The sequence below is a fragment of the Bicyclus anynana genome, chromosome 15 (genome assembly GCF_947172395.1).
Source record: "Bicyclus anynana chromosome 15, ilBicAnyn1.1, whole genome shotgun sequence".
Taxonomy (NCBI): domain Eukaryota; kingdom Metazoa; phylum Arthropoda; class Insecta; order Lepidoptera; family Nymphalidae; genus Bicyclus; species Bicyclus anynana.
Genome location: NC_069097.1, coordinates 3,714,865 through 3,730,346, shown reverse-complemented (window position 1 = coordinate 3,730,346; position 15,482 = coordinate 3,714,865). Strand labels below are relative to the sequence as shown.

General features: G+C 34.1%; 3 protein-coding genes and 1 long non-coding RNA gene across 4 annotated transcripts in view; 2 read left to right on the top strand and 2 right to left on the bottom strand.

The window, feature by feature from the left end:
• LOC128198789 (uncharacterized) overlaps window positions 1-15,482 on the bottom strand; it is a 107,477-nt gene that overhangs the window by 43,633 nt on the left and 48,362 nt on the right. The window lies entirely within an intron of this gene.
• On the bottom strand, window positions 3,072-3,823 carry LOC112051652 (gamma-aminobutyric acid receptor-associated protein). Its single transcript, XM_024090378.2, has one exon. The coding sequence runs from the start codon at window positions 3,703-3,705 to the stop codon at window positions 3,352-3,354; it is 354 nt and encodes a 117-aa protein (XP_023946146.1). The 5' UTR covers window positions 3,706-3,823; the 3' UTR covers window positions 3,072-3,351.
• LOC112051660 (uncharacterized) lies at window positions 4,784-7,362 on the top strand. Its single transcript, XM_024090388.2, has 4 exons — window positions 4,784-5,063; window positions 5,479-5,715; window positions 6,841-7,005; window positions 7,083-7,362. Exons 1-4 carry the CDS (start codon window positions 4,947-4,949, stop codon window positions 7,218-7,220), a joined length of 657 nt encoding a protein of 218 aa, XP_023946156.1. The 5' UTR covers window positions 4,784-4,946; the 3' UTR covers window positions 7,221-7,362.
• LOC112051661 (E3 ubiquitin-protein ligase RNF146) lies at window positions 9,460-15,275 on the top strand. Its single transcript, XM_024090389.2, has 6 exons — window positions 9,460-9,748; window positions 10,174-10,259; window positions 10,751-10,904; window positions 11,847-12,038; window positions 12,462-12,768; window positions 13,283-15,275. Exons 1-6 carry the CDS (start codon window positions 9,730-9,732, stop codon window positions 13,353-13,355), a joined length of 831 nt encoding a protein of 276 aa, XP_023946157.2. The 5' UTR covers window positions 9,460-9,729; the 3' UTR covers window positions 13,356-15,275.

Below are 15,482 nucleotides of genomic sequence, written 5' to 3'. Positions count from 1 at the left end.
CACCTTAATTTAAATTTATTTTGCTAAGTTATAATTTATTCTACATGTTTTGATACCAACATAAGTGGTGCTAATTCTTGAAACTTGGATGTGTTTTCACGACTTCATGTATTCAAGCTAATGTATTATAAAATAAAAGAATGAATTAAGAATTTACCTGGTTATCCTTTAGGACAAAGGTCTCCTCCAAACTCCACAATTTCCCGATCAGCCGTGATAGCCTAGTGGATATGACCTCTGCCTCCAATTTCGGAGAGTGTGGGTTCGAATCCGGTCCGGGGCATGCACCTCCCAACTTTTCAGTTGTGTGCATTAAAAAAAATTAAATATTACGTGCCTCAAACGGTGAAGGAAGAACATCGTGAGGAAACCTGCATACCAGATAATTTTCTTAATTCTTTACGTGTGTGAAGTCTGCCAATCCGCATTGGACCAACGTGGTGGACTATTGGCCTAACCTGTATTAACTGTATAGTAGGTAGGTATAGCTACTGTACATAATGTAAATAAGTGATGATTATAACTCTACAAGTTGATAGAACAAAGGTTGCATAACATAGGTACCATTACAACTCCAAGCACGCTCGACCGATTGAAACTTCATTACAAATTACAATCCTTGTGCTCGTCACTTAAACCTACTGAAATGGCGTCCTAACTATTGAAATTTAAAAGATGGGTATATCAGTGACAGTGACGCGCACAAGTAAGTTTTTCAACTGGGGTAGGTAGAAGGATTGACACAGAAATTTCTTAATCAATCCGGGATCGTAAGCGTCCTAAGGACTGGAAGTGCATTTCTGCATCTATAAAGTGCACGGCACTAGTACGTAGAAATGTTACAAGATGAATTATTGATCTATTTTCAATCTTTCACACTAAAAGGCGTGATAGCCTAATGTATATGACCTGTCTTCGATCGTAGGTTCGAATCCGGTCCAGGGTATGCACATCCAACTTTTAAGTTAAGTGCATTTTAAGAAATTTAATATCGCGTGTATCAAACATCGTGAGGAATGGAGGAATTCTTACTCTGGGAGTGAGCACGGTAAACCTTCGATCCCGGTAATTATCTATCTCTACTATATAAAAATAAGTCGGATTTTCCTTCCTGACGCTATAACTCCAGAACGAACTAACCGATTTCCACGATTTTGCATTCGTTGGAAAGTTCTCGGGCTCCGTGAGGTTTATAGCAAAGAAAATTCAGGAAAAATTTCAACGTAGGGTAGGGGTAGGGGTAGGTGTAGGGATAGGGTAGGGGTGGGTACAAGTAGGGTAGGTGTAGGGTTGGAGTAGGGTACCATTACAGGTATGGAAGAAGTGCACTAAAGTCAAAGCGAAGCTTGACCGCTAGTTATTATTATTTATTACATCTGTCAGCGATAGTAAAAGAGTTTATCTGCATCTTAAGCCCACCAATTCGCTTTGGCGTAGCGTGTTGGGCCGTTAAAATCTATAATATAAAAATGAATCGCAAAATGTGTTGGTAAGCGCATAACTCAACAACACCTAGACCAATTGACCAAACTTCTTTTTTAAAATGTTCGTTGAAGTTAAAGGATGGTTTTTACGGCGAGAAAAATTAGAATTATTGTTGGAAAAACGAAGTCGCGGGCATCCGCTAGTATGTTAATAAAGATGATGATGACTATTATCCGATGATTATCATGTATTACATTTTAAGCAAATTATCTACTTATAAATCGGATGCAATCTATGAGACACCTCATAATCGAGTGCGGGGTATTGCCCTGCCGCCGCCCCCCTACGTTACCGCTGATATCTAAAATCTGTGTATTGCTCAGGTTTACGCAGAATGTACCGGCGAAACGTCATGAAGGTCACGTGTTTAGTCCTACTTTTTGATTAGGACGTCACAAGCTAGTTATAAACTGTAGTTATAAAGTACCTACCTAGATGAAAATAATCCACGTAACTACCGGAAGCATGCATCTAAGTAGGTATAACCCGTGCGAATCAACTTGACACCTGGCTACCTAACACATACATACAAACACTGAACACAGTACAAACATCATTCGAGCCAAGTAAGTTAATCCGCACGAGCTGTAGATACTTACTTTGCTGCCTATTTCATGCATGAGTGAAACCTTGAAATAAATTAACTTTCGGTCGGTTAGTTACAGCTATACCTACGCGCAATATATTTATCTACATTTGTAAATAGCAGCGCAGAGCAGACAATAATAATAATGGTCTGTATAAAACACCTAAGTCATCGAAAAATAACACCAAGGCCAGAGAGGTGTCGGCTTACATACCTACATAAATATAATATGCATAAGTATGCCTACCATACATTGCCTCAATAATTAAGATAACTTCCTCATTTGTCTAATTGTTAATTTATGAATCTGTAGATACCTACCAGAAACTAATTGAAGAATATGAATAAGAGAATATTTAACTCATGTATGAGTGGCTCAGGATGTAGATTTTTCATTAATTTTTCACAAGATATCAGGAAAAGCAATCCATAAACATTATACTACATCAGTACATCTGATTTTAACAATATAGTGTTTTTCAGAAAGCTTGGGTACAGTGACAGTTCAGTTGGTTTCACTCTTGAAAGTTTGCCACGATTCACAATAATAGTATGTCATAATGTCTTATGGCAAATGTCCCATGCTATCTGAAAACACTTTAGTCTGATAAATCTTGTTTTGTTTGTTTATCATACTACCAATGTGCTAGTAGTATGCTTAGCATGTGAATAAATTCACTTCTTTTGTCTTCGTATAAGGGAAGTAAGTCTTTGTCTACTTGACATTAAGAGTTCTTATCTAAAAAAAGTTGTTTAAAAATGATGAGCTAATGTCTATGTAGGTAATAAAATAACAAAAATTAATGTTCTTTCCATATCTTATGTCACTTTATCAAAGATTTAAACTAAGTAAACTACCAAATAAATAAATCAGTGACATACAAATAGTTATTAGACTGTAACAAATCTAAGTCACTAAACATTAATTGTTTTCATTACATTTACTTTTGAAGAAAAATTTAAATGAAACAGAAGGGTATTCAAAATTCAAATAACTCAGTACATTTTAAATATATTTATTATTCAATGCATAAAATGTTACACTCTTAACCAAACAAAGAAGTTGAAAAATGGAATCCTTTAACCCAAGTGCATGATATTTTTCTAAAACTATAACAAAGTTGCATTTACAAAGTTGAGATGAAATTGCAAATTAAAATTAATTATCACCTTTAATAACAAAATACATCAATATTGCTAAGCCTTAGAACTAAATAAAATCATATGGCTAGAAAAATTTGACATATGATTTATAATATAGTGAATTTAAATTACAAATATTAATATCCATACACATTTTCGTCCGAGAATGCAATGTAAAGGAAAAAGTCTTCGTCATGATGTTCCTGGTACAGCGAGCCCATCGTAGCAGATGTGGGAGGTATTACGTTGTTCACGAAAAAGAACAAAGCGTCTTCCGGGCGCAGATGAATTCGCTTACGGATCAAAAAGTAAAATTGACCCACAGTTAAATCGGATGGCACCAAATACTTCTTTTTATCGAGGTCCCCAAGCCTTGCTTTGGGGGCTTTCTCCACAATTACTGGAACACGATCCGGATATTTCCTGCGTATCTTTTCTCCTTCAGTCTTTCTTTTTTCGAAAGAGTGATCTTCTTTGTATTGAAATTTCATTTTTATTCGATTTAATCACAATAATTTGCAATACGACGTAGCCGAACACCAATTTGATTATTACGACTTGTTTTTTGTTTTTGCGTTATTGTTTTAATTTCAATGCAATGACGCAATCAGCTGATATGACAATAGACCACAGACTATAAACAGTTTATAACATCTATGAATTTAAGCCAAATTTACATTGCGAAATTAATGGCATCGCAATACGTTGCACTCCAATATTAAATCTACCGTATTAGTCGAATGTTTTAAGTCAGGAATTGTTAGAAAAAATTATTATTATTTTTAAATATCACTTACATCTAAAAGATTTTCTATAGTATTTTTAAACAAATAGTGAAAAATAACTGACGCCATGTTTTGAAACAAATAAACATTTTGTCAAAATAATGCTTTTTTATACCATGCAAAATACTCATTGTTCATGACTTCAGTGACTTCAGTTCATTGTTCAGATTCCTTGTTTAAATGGTACACTGAGATACATAGTAAAGCCGCTGTTCTTTTTAACCGACTTCAAAAAAATCTAGGAATAGGAGGTTATCAATTCGTCATAGAAATAGAATACCGATTACTCTTAGACGCCTAAACCGATTTGAAAAATTCTTTTTTTAGCTTTTAGTCGCATTGAGTAGTAACATCAACAGACGTCCCACAAATATACAGGGTACCTCATAGATTTACGATTCGGTACCTAGTCTGTGGGGTAGCTCTAAATTATTTTCTTTAATGCATCTTTAAGATACGTGATAATTAAGCCGAATTTACATTACGATTAAAGCTATAGTATTAAAAATTAATTAATTTTAAAGAGCTCGGCAAAACTACCTTTTAGTGTAGTTGAATGCTGTAAAAAACGCTCAACAACTTCTACTTTAGTCTGTGATAAATACATATTTGAAGCTCAGTTTCCTCAAAAAATGACGGACAATCTTGTTTGTGAATTTGGGTGCGATACTAGTCGGTAGGTAATTGGTCTGAGACGAGTAGACAGGGCTTACCTCTGTCTAAAATAAAACAGATTATACTACATCATAGATAGAAGACCAAACACAAGCCTGGCGCTAGTTGGCAACACTGATCGGCTTCTTGCTTTGCTGATTGTTCACGGAAACAAGTAGAATTAAATTGAAGCGTTCCCTTTTTCGGTTATTTTTTCACGGATTTCTAAGTTTCTGGCGTTGTAAAACGCATTATCGATTTTGTATTTACATTAATCGCAGTTTGTACACAAGATGCGTAAAAGAAAGTCACTCAAAAAAGCAGAAGATGAATCCGATGCCTCCGAGCCAGGGGCTGAACCGGAAGAATTTCAAGATTCAGGAGAAGATTGGACGCCGGATGCCGACCCGGTAAGTTTAACGCTTAAAATAAGTTCTGTAAATTCTTCAGGAAGATAGAATACTTGTATTAAGCAATATAAGTGTTTATTTGACAAATAGTTATAAATGGCGCGTGGTTTTGCCAATGATTGTTGTATGCAACAACGCCAGTTTAGGTTAGCTATACGGTATTTTTAAACATCTTGTATCGCTTATAATTTGAGATCGTTTGTTTAGATTTTTGGTAAACAATTTTGGAAATTATTATTTTGTCTACTGTTTGTGGAATGTTCTGTTCTGTTACTGGAATGTTCCAGTTCAAATTCGGTAACAGAAGTACTGGTTGGTACTACACTGTATTGATTGTCAATCCAGTTTCTGAATTGATGTGTTGAGGTGTATTGTAACAACAACATATATTTGTAATTGGATTTACTGCATATAGGTGGAACAACCTGCTGGACGAGGGAGAAAACGTGCCAGTAAACCAACTGTAAACAACAAAAAGAAACGTAAAAACTCAACAACTGAAGAAAGTGAAGAAGAGGCAGAAGAGGATGAAGAAGGTGAAGATGAGGAGGGTGAACTGGACGAGGAAGAAGGTTCAGATGAAGAGAAGAATGGTTCCGACGGCAATAAGTCTGACTCAAGTCAGTCAAAGGATATACCAAAGCATTTTCATGTAAGTATTGATTTATAATTACTTTAAATATTATAATTAAACTTTAATTTTGTCTGTACTGACATATTAATAATATTGTTTGTTGATTTGCTAGCGTTAATTAAGGTTATGGCAAACAACTGAATGCTCTATGGCTGTTCAGTTTTCATTATATCCTTTGCTAACAGTGCAGATTTGTGAAAGATATTCCCATCTCCTTTCCTAAACCCTTGATGTATGTATGTAAAATTTCATGATCATTGATTAATTTGTGTTAATTTACATCCACTCACATTTGCATATATAGGACTTAGTGGATAGAGTACATCAAAAAGGTAAAGTAAAGGTAACAGCATTAAGTTAGACTTTGTTAGTAATTTGTGCTAATAATGTGTATTATATTTGACTGCCTCTATGGTATGGTGGATTTACAAGACTGAGATCCTGGGTTCAATCCCCAGCTGAGCCAATTGGGATTTTCTTAATTGTCTGATCTGGCTAGTTGGTTTCTGCTGTGGCAAGTTACCACCCTACCAGTCAAGATGTACCGCTAAGTGGTTTAGCGTTCTGGTAGAATTTGTGTAGAAACCAAAAGGGGTGTGGATTTTCATCCCACTCCTTACAAGTTTCCCCGCTTCCATCTTAGATTTCATCATCACTTATGAGTACCATCCGGTGAGATTGTACTCAAGGGCTAACTTGTATAGATTTAAAAAAAATATATACAACATATTCTGAATAAAATAGTGTACTTACTACTTGAGAGTAGTAGTTACAAGTATATACTTATAACTATTACTCTCAACTTTAACTGTAATCACTAATGATTTAGATATTGGATAGAAGCAGGCGTTACTTTGCGGAAGTTCATCATGATTATATAATGATTTATTTATTTTGCTATCATCCGCGAAAATTCGGCGAACCCATGCGACAACGTCACCCAGGTCCGACAAAATACTCTCTATGTACGTTTCACCCCGAAACCGGAGCATCCTCAGTGGTGACGTTGTCGCATGGGTTCGCCGAATTTTCGCGGATGATAGCAAAATAAATAAATCATTATATAACTAATGATTTAATTATCCTCTTATACCTGAGTTATATTTAGTTCTAGAAATTTAATAAAATGTATTTAATTTTCAGTCTGGAAACTTTGTTTTGTTGAAGTCAGATGTCAAATGGGAAGGAGAATCTGTGATTTCCAAGCTGGATGAATTGAACTTGTGGAAAATAGATGGAAAAGCTTTATTACAGAAATTTATACCTATGGAATCAAATGGAAAAATACTACACAAATGTACTTGTGTGGTAAGTGTATATTCAATTTATAATTTGTATTGAAGTTTTTGAGTATTGACTAATCAAATATAATTTTTGGTTTTCAGTATTCAGGGTGGAATGTTGACAACCGCGAGAATTACTACCCTATTACAGAAATATTGGACAGAAATCCTCGTACTGACTCTAAGGAAATATGTGTAGCATTAGATCTTGATGATCTTATCAAAGTGAAGGACAAGTGAATCATAAAATTTTCTACTTAATTCAATTAGATAAGTCTTAACAAATGTTTTGAAATAAAATCTTTTTTTGGCACTTCATTCCAGTTTACTTTGTATTCATTTTATAAAAATGGGGATTAAATGTTCAATAAAGTAATTAAAATTTTGTTTTATTTAGTCATCTAATTGTTATCTATACTATATCTAATCAGTACTAGACCCAGTCAAGCTTCACTTTGACTTGTGCGCTTCTTCAACTACCCTACCCTACAAATGCTCCATACAAACTTTCATCCCTCATTTTAAAGAAGTGGAGGAAGAGACAAAAAGTAGCCTATGTCACACTCGATCCTTTCAACAATCATCACTTGAAAAATCATGTAAAGACAAACACACTTTCACATTAATAATATTAGTATGGATTTAGCATAGTCTGCCATGTTGGTCTGTTTGTTTGCAATTAATTCTAAAAATAATAATTTTTCATGAGGTTTTCAGTGATTCATGAGGAAGGTCTGAATTTATAATTTGTCAAGGTTTTGTGTAAATCTGTTGAGAGCTGACTACGAAACATAATCAGACTGGGAAATTCCATCTGACTGGGAGCTTTCATTTAATTAAGCCGCGCGGCGCAGTGGGTACTAACTGTTTTCTGCGTCAATGGCCGTGGGTTGGATTAACACGACTGAAAAATGTTCGTGTGATGAGCATGGGCATTCTGCAAAATATCTGCTTGATGCATTAGATCTCCGCACTAAAAGGATCATTGGCAATGAACCGTTGACACGGGCGAAATTGTAGATGTCATCGTCGCAATGTAGCTTGTCTGTCGGTATTTTACAGGATATAGGTACTTTGGTGAGTGTGCTCAGGAACTTTACCATCTATATTATAGTTCTCCTCCTTTCTACCACAGGACAGCAAGACGCCGCGAACGGTGGCATTCATACATTGTGGATGTCCATGCAACTCTGATGGATTTGCATCCACATTTCTAATTCGCACGACAAAAATTTGGAATGCCTTCCAGTGTTTGTAATTCCTGACATTTATAATCTATATAAACACCTTCAAAGCAAGAGGCATCATAAAAATAAGCGCGCTCCAACTTAGACATAAGACAGACCGCATTAATGCTTTCGATGCTTTCCATCAGGCTTATCGAACGTAGGTACCCTTAGACCATTTAAACCTACGTGCGTACCCTAGGCCTATATTCATCCTAGCTACCTACTCTATTTTTCAAATCGGACCAGTAGTTCCTGAGATTAGCGCGTTAAAACAAACAAACAAACTCTTCAGCTTTTTAACAGCCAGCTATAAAAAAGGTGAGTTTGGTCATGAGAAAATTGTCAATGGCTTGGCTATGAGAACAATAAAAGAATTCATGTTGAAAATGGAAATATTGGAATCCATAGTACCTATACCGAATGTCTTAACATTTTGACATCGACCATATTTTGGACGATACACATTGGAGTGGCAAATGTAAATGATAATAATGTTTTGGAAACTGATAATTCTGTCAATTTATGAGGTACCTAATGTGATAAATGAAAATATACTTCAAGAACCAGTTACAAGTTTACCCAATGTTAATAGTAGGATAAAACAAAAACCCTCTAAAGATCTAGGTGGTTTGATGATTAAAATACGCGGTAACCTATGATAATTTTGTATTAGATCGAGATCTCGAATTAAGAACCTCCTTTTTTTGAAATCGGTTAATAAAACTACCTATGAAGAATTGTAACCCCTCCTAGGGGGGTATAGGTATATGCTCCCCCTCTCCTTCTCACTCCACTCATACCCGCCACCGAAATCGATTGTTTACATTGTACAATCCTTTCTTATCGCTAATCGCTAACGCTTTACACTATTGTTAACATGACGTTAGCGATGGCGATAGGGATTAGAGGACTGTACGACTGCTACACGGTACGCCATCGCTATCGCTATCGACTTTCCAATTCCATACAAACTTTCAACCCCTATTTCACCCCCTTCTCTTTGTATTTTAAGGATAAAAAGTGCCATAGGATCTGCTCCAAGGTCATGATACGTATTTTAAGATCCATATAACATAGTACCAAAATTCATTTTGATCCGTTCAGCCGTTTAGCCGTTAAAAGATAACAGACAGACAGACTTACTTTAGCATTGTTATTTTATTATTTTTAATAAAGATAGAGTGCAGTCCAAAGAGTAAAATAATAATTTTAAGCAGTAATTGTGGTTGTCATTTGTCAAGTTGACAGTAGTGTTGTGTCATAATGTCATTTCATTTCATTTTCCAAAATGTTTTTCGAATCGAAATAACAATAATATTCATAAATAATCTTATTTCATAATTCCTATATCCTGTGCGTTGCTGATTCTGAATGAATTTTGAAAGTAAATAGTTTTAAAACCGACTGTAATTTTGGTTGTTCTATTGTATTCAATTCGTATTCGTAATTGGTTCTTTTTGTTTATTTGAGTTAGGTCTCTTTTCTTTATTTAAAAATATTATTGGATAGCTATACGTAAAATGGAGAGAGATAACCGAGGTAATGTAATAATGGCATAGATGGTACGAAATCCTTTTGTTCATAAATAAACTTTTAACTCTTACGAGGCTTTACTTCTTCTTCCCTTTCGGCCAAGGTTCTACCCACACTTAGGGTATACATTTCCCAGTTACAATACCTTCAGTGTCGAATTTCTCAGTTTCTCAGTGACAATTTTGGCCAAAAAGTGTAAATAATATGATTGCGAACTAGGATATTGAATTTCAGAAGTCCATAGTGCAGTAGTCCAATTCTATCTAATAATAGTATCTATTTATTGTTTTGTCCTTAATTGCATGGTTTAATAATTCTCTTAGCCTGATGATTGTGAAAACCTGTGATTTCTTCTTGCCTGTACCTTTTTTCCACTTGGCCACTAAGTTTGGCCATTGTACATTCAACTTACTTATAATTTAAATTTTCAGATCAAGACTGTGCAATTTGTTTACAAAAATATCACCATCCTGCAGAATTGCCATGTGGCCATGTCTTCTGTTTTCTTTGTGTAAAGGTGAGATAATTTAGAGAAATATTTTTCATACCATGAATTCACTGTGCAAGTGCTGAGTTCATGGTGGTGCAGATAAGAGCTATGTTTTACTTATTCTAATATAGAACTTGCTGGTTCTGTTAAGGTCAAATTCTTATTTAGTGAAAACTTAGTACCTAGTTTAAGGTAGAGTGGTCTATTTATATACTAAAATTTATCAAATTATTTTAGCTAATCTGTAAGAGTCAACAGACTTAATTGAGCATAGTGTGCGCTACTTTACTAAAAATTATTACTACTTACTAAAAACTATGTACACATTGTCACATACATAATATTTAAAACAAATTTGTATAAAGAATAAACATGGTAACAGACATTGCCTGCATGTGAATCCCTGAAATGCTAAGATATTTTGTTTTGTCTCATTAGATTACATAGCCACAAGATAAAACAAAAAATAAAGCTAACCAATATTATTAGTATATATACTACTATTGCTAATTTTCCAGGGCATTGCTAGGACAAGCAAAAAGTGTGCTATATGTCGCACAAACATACCAGCAGACTACTTTGATCATCCAGTTTTATTAGATAACCCAGACACAGATGAAATTTTAGAACCTGAAAATGAAAAGTACCACTGGTACTATGAGGGAAGAAATGGTATGTATTTTATTATAGTTTATAAATTTTTGTTGCCATTTTTAAATTTTTCTTTACCATACTCCACAGTGAACACTCGTCCATTGTTACAGTTATTTTCCTATACAGTCAGTACCAAAACCCCATCAGACTTGCGAAGGTGGGCCACCTGCCACAGGGTGCATATATGGGCTGGCCAGGCAGCCCTCCAGTGCCTCCATGCGGTAGCCGGCACTTAGTAATGCTCACGAGTCAGAAGCAGTCCAACTTTGTTTATAGAAAAAATAGATAAAAATGTTAATTAATGCATAATTAAGCCCAATATCATTATTAATGTATAATTAGTACCCAAAATCCTCATGAAAACTCTCACAATGGTATCATAATTGCATAGGTATGCCTTGGCCAATTAGGTATCAAAAAAAAAATATTCAGCCTGCTACAATGTCATTGCTCTTATTTTAGTAGTTTTATCCTACATAAATATGTGGCAATGGCCTCTTATAATCATGTCATGATGATGTCATGTAAATTTTCAATATTTTAATATGATTTTATCCAGGGTGAAATAATATTTTTCTTTTATGATAAGGAATTGCTTAATTACAGTCTCTAACAGGGTTTTAATACATACTGTTTAATGTTAAAATATTAAAATTATAATCTTGTTCTGTAAGAGGTCTAATTTGAATGGTAATTTTAAACTAAATGGAGGTGCGTGTGCAAAATAGGATATGATATTAGGAACTTAGCCAATATATTCATATAGATTGTACAAGAGCATACACACAGTAACTAAGTCACAAATAATAGTCTAAAATATAGATTGCTTATTCACCTCATAATTTTAACCATCAGCTTACTTAGTATTACTCAGAATAAGAAGGGTTAGGCAGTCAATGCAAAAAAGTTTAAATACAGTGTATTAATTATGAATTAATTTAAAAATTATTTTTTTATTAGGTTGGTGGAAATATGATGAACGCAGTAATGTTGATTTAGAATCTGCATTCAACTCTAATGAAGCACAGTGCTTACTACTCCTGGCAGGCACTTTGTATGTGGTGGATTTACAAAATAACATTCAAATCCGACGAAATGATCCCACTAAACGTCGCCGAATTAAAAGGGATTTAACCACTCTGCCATCTAAAGGTAAATATTAATTTGGAACATAAATTCAAAATACTATAGCAAAACAACCAGAGCCTGGAATTATTCCAATTCAATTAATTTCAATTCTAGTCTTAATAACAATTTAAAATAGTGGGGTAGTGTGGGTTTTTGCTGCTCAGAGCTAGCTGAAAGTTTACTGCCCCTTTATATTAAATTTCTTTAAATTATATTAAGCACACATTTATGAGAAGAAATGGCCAACCAAGTTAACCCTTTGGCTTTGGCTTTTATTTGTGCTATATTGTTTAAAGAGTTTTATGAAGTTTGATTTATAATGTTCCAAGTTTTTTATTATCAATTGACAATATTGTGGCCCTATACAGGTGGGGTACCCCTTTCTGTCCCCCCACCCCCACATTGCTATTATATTGTCTAGAAACTATAGAATTATTTGTTCAACAGGTATTGCTGGTATAAAAATTCTTGATACCACTCAAACAGACGACACAGAAAATAACAGTGATGTAAATATAAATAACACAGAAAATGCAGAGCATGGAAATGAAGAAAATGTCAGTGATATAAATACAAACAACACAGTAAATGCAGAACATGCAAATGAACAAAATACTAGTGATGTAAATATAAATAACACAGAAAATGCAGAGCATGGAAATGGTGTTATATTATTAGCAAATGTGAGCATCACAAGTGGCCAGGGTGTTAGTACAACTGGCCAAACTGTTAATGATCTGGCTGATAGACTGAGGTGATTATTATTACACTTATAGCCTCAGACCAATTACCTTCTATTAAACTTTTATCACATTCAAATTCACTAATAAAGTTGTCTGTGTTTTTTAACACCAATAAATATATTGTGTCCTTACACTACACACAACTATAAATTTTAAATCATAATACCCACATAAGTAATTTTAACACAATGAAACATTGATTCTATAGATGCAGTTTGTATGAACATGTTTGATCATGGTCATATATTTTTGACATAGGGGAATAGCTAGGAAGGTCCAATAGAAGGTAATTAGTCTGAGCTAGCTTATTGTTTACTAGCAGACGCCTGTAACTGTTTTCTCAAGTTGATTGGTATGTTTTTTTTGTTGCTCAAGTCTTTGACGATTGAAGTTGCCACTGTCTGATAAAATGAATTGCAACATTATTTTACTATTTCAAATAGAAATTAACAATGAAAATAATTATTCAATCTATCTATTTACTACTTATTGAAATTAACTATAATGTTATTTTATTGATTTCAGTAACATTAACTTGCAAATAGAAGATACAACAAATTATGAAGAACCTGTCTTACAAGATAGAGACAATGTATGAATGTATGAAAATGTATTTTGGTTGCTGGTACAAAATACTAGTGAAGCCATTAAGATTTATTTATTAATTTGAATTTAAAAACAACCAATATTTTAGTAAGGTATACCAAAATTAATTTTTGATTTGGTACTGAATGAATGGACCTTGTAGAAATAAAGTATTATGGATATTAAATTATTGTTGTAGCCCTAATACCTAAACAAAAATTACACCTTTAAAAGCCCTTCATTTATTTTGTGGGTGTAACTCAGACAAATTATAGAAGGACCTGTATCACATTCATAGTCACGAACAAAACTGTCTGTCATTTTCTGAAGAAAACGAGCTTAGATTTGGTATATATCATAAACTAAACTAGAAGTTTTTGCCCGTTTTTTACACAATTCAATTACACAAAAAGGTATTTTTACGGAGCTCTTTAACCGTCGAACACGATTACAACTATTTATCATCGATACTATAGATACAGTTTTTATAATCGCATTAGATCGTTGATCATATACTTTGACAGAAAAATAACGTCTAGCGAGGCAGGTCCTATACAATAATTGGTCTGAGGGGTGTAATAAGTAGTCCATACTTAAGACTGACCAAAGGCCTTCGGCCTTGTCAGACTTCCCTTATATCTAAAAATATATATATTGTTATGCCATTATCTGGACAGCAAATGTGAACGGTGTCCAGTTATTTGCATTAAAATTATTATTGTTATTTATGTTTATACTAATTGATAATATTACATGTTCTTATTAAAACCACATTCTATTATATACAGACAAGCCTTGGTGTACTGTTGTAGTCCATTATGGCCTTTACCTTCAAATTCTTCAAGAGTTATATATTGTAAGTTTGTATCCTCTTAAATTGAATGTATGTAGAAGTACTTACTACTTAGGCATGTCAAGAGAATATATAGTGCACAAGCATATAAAACAATCTCAGAATATATATACAAAGTGTAGTACTACTAAATAATTGAGTGTGCAGCAATGATGTTAAATACTGTTAGATGTGTTACTAGGTCATGAAAAATGAGGTGCTCAAGAGGACATTTCCACATCTCAATGTTAGTTGTGGTCAAGAACGAACATTATTTAAACAAATAAAACCTAAATATTGTTTACAACTCTACATAAATAATGGAATTAAAGACAAATTTGTGCATGCTCAGTTTTGTAGTCTATTATTTGGATCACTTTTTGCAGTGATTTTGTAGGGACGTAACCAATCTATGGTCTATCTGTTACCTGTACTTGTTTGGTGTTTACTGTAGGTACTTGTTACTGTATCTTAATGGAAATAGATTGTCATGTTATTTCTACATGGTGCATAAGCAGTGGCAATACTATACCATATTAGGGCCAGTGGCAAATTTCATGAATGGAAAATCCATCCCCAGAAAAAAAAATATAATTTCGTAAATTAAGATGAGCTCAATGCCTTACAAGCTGAGTTGAACTTTAAGCCCTGGGCCTGTTTCATTGCCATGCAACCCTATTTACAAGATGGAGGTCCTGGGTTCGATCACCGGCTGGGCAGATTGAGATTTTCTTAATTTGTTCAGGTCTGGCTGGTGGGAGGCTTCGGCCGTGGCTAGTTCCCACCCTACCGGCAAAGACGTACCGCCAAGCGATTTAGCGTTCCGGTATGATGCCGTGTAGAAACCGAAAGGGGTGTGGATTTTCATCCTCCTCCTAGCAAGTTAGCCCGCGTCCATCTTAGACGAAAAATAAAAAAAATACCCTATTAGTTTTGCCACTATACCTACACACCTTACAAGAAATCATGCTCGGGCCACTATGCATGTATTAATATGTAGTGATACTGTACTTAACTGTTGTTAAAAATTGGCTGAGTTATGTATATTTGTATTTTCCATCTTGATTTTATGCATATAATAAAAGTTTAATTTTATTTTTATTTTTGTTATACATTGTTCGTAAAACCTACCATTACAAAAAAATGTAGAGAGATTGCTGAATTATGCAACTTTCTTTAAATCTACTAGTGGATTTCTCTGTAGTCTCAGCATCGGATCATAGATAGATAATATTAGCAAATTTATAATTTCAGTTACCAAGATATTAGGTTAACTGATTATATTATATTACAATAGTAAGACTAACT

What these genes read in the sequence shown, in the direction of transcription:
- LOC112051660 (XM_024090388.2), top strand. Translation starts at nt 4,947, where the DNA reads ATGCGTAAAAGAAAGTCACTCAAAAAAGCAGAAGATGAATCCGATGCC. An exon ending in ATATACCAAAGCATTTTCAT is followed by an intron (nt 5,716 to 6,840) that starts GTAAGTATTGAT and finishes TTTAATTTTCAG; the next exon opens with TCTGGAAACTTTGTTTTGTT. An exon ending in TACACAAATGTACTTGTGTG is followed by an intron (nt 7,006 to 7,082) that starts GTAAGTGTATAT and finishes TTTGGTTTTCAG; the next exon opens with TATTCAGGGTGGAATGTTGA.
- LOC112051652 (XM_024090378.2), bottom strand. Translation starts at nt 3,705, where the DNA reads ATGAAATTTCAATACAAAGAAGATCACTCTTTCGAAAAAAGAAAGACT.
- LOC112051661 (XM_024090389.2), top strand. An exon ending in AACCACTCTGCCATCTAAAG is followed by an intron (nt 12,039 to 12,461) that starts GTAAATATTAAT and finishes TTTGTTCAACAG; the next exon opens with GTATTGCTGGTATAAAAATT. An exon ending in GATCTGGCTGATAGACTGAG is followed by an intron (nt 12,769 to 13,282) that starts GTGATTATTATT and finishes TATTGATTTCAG; the next exon opens with TAACATTAACTTGCAAATAG.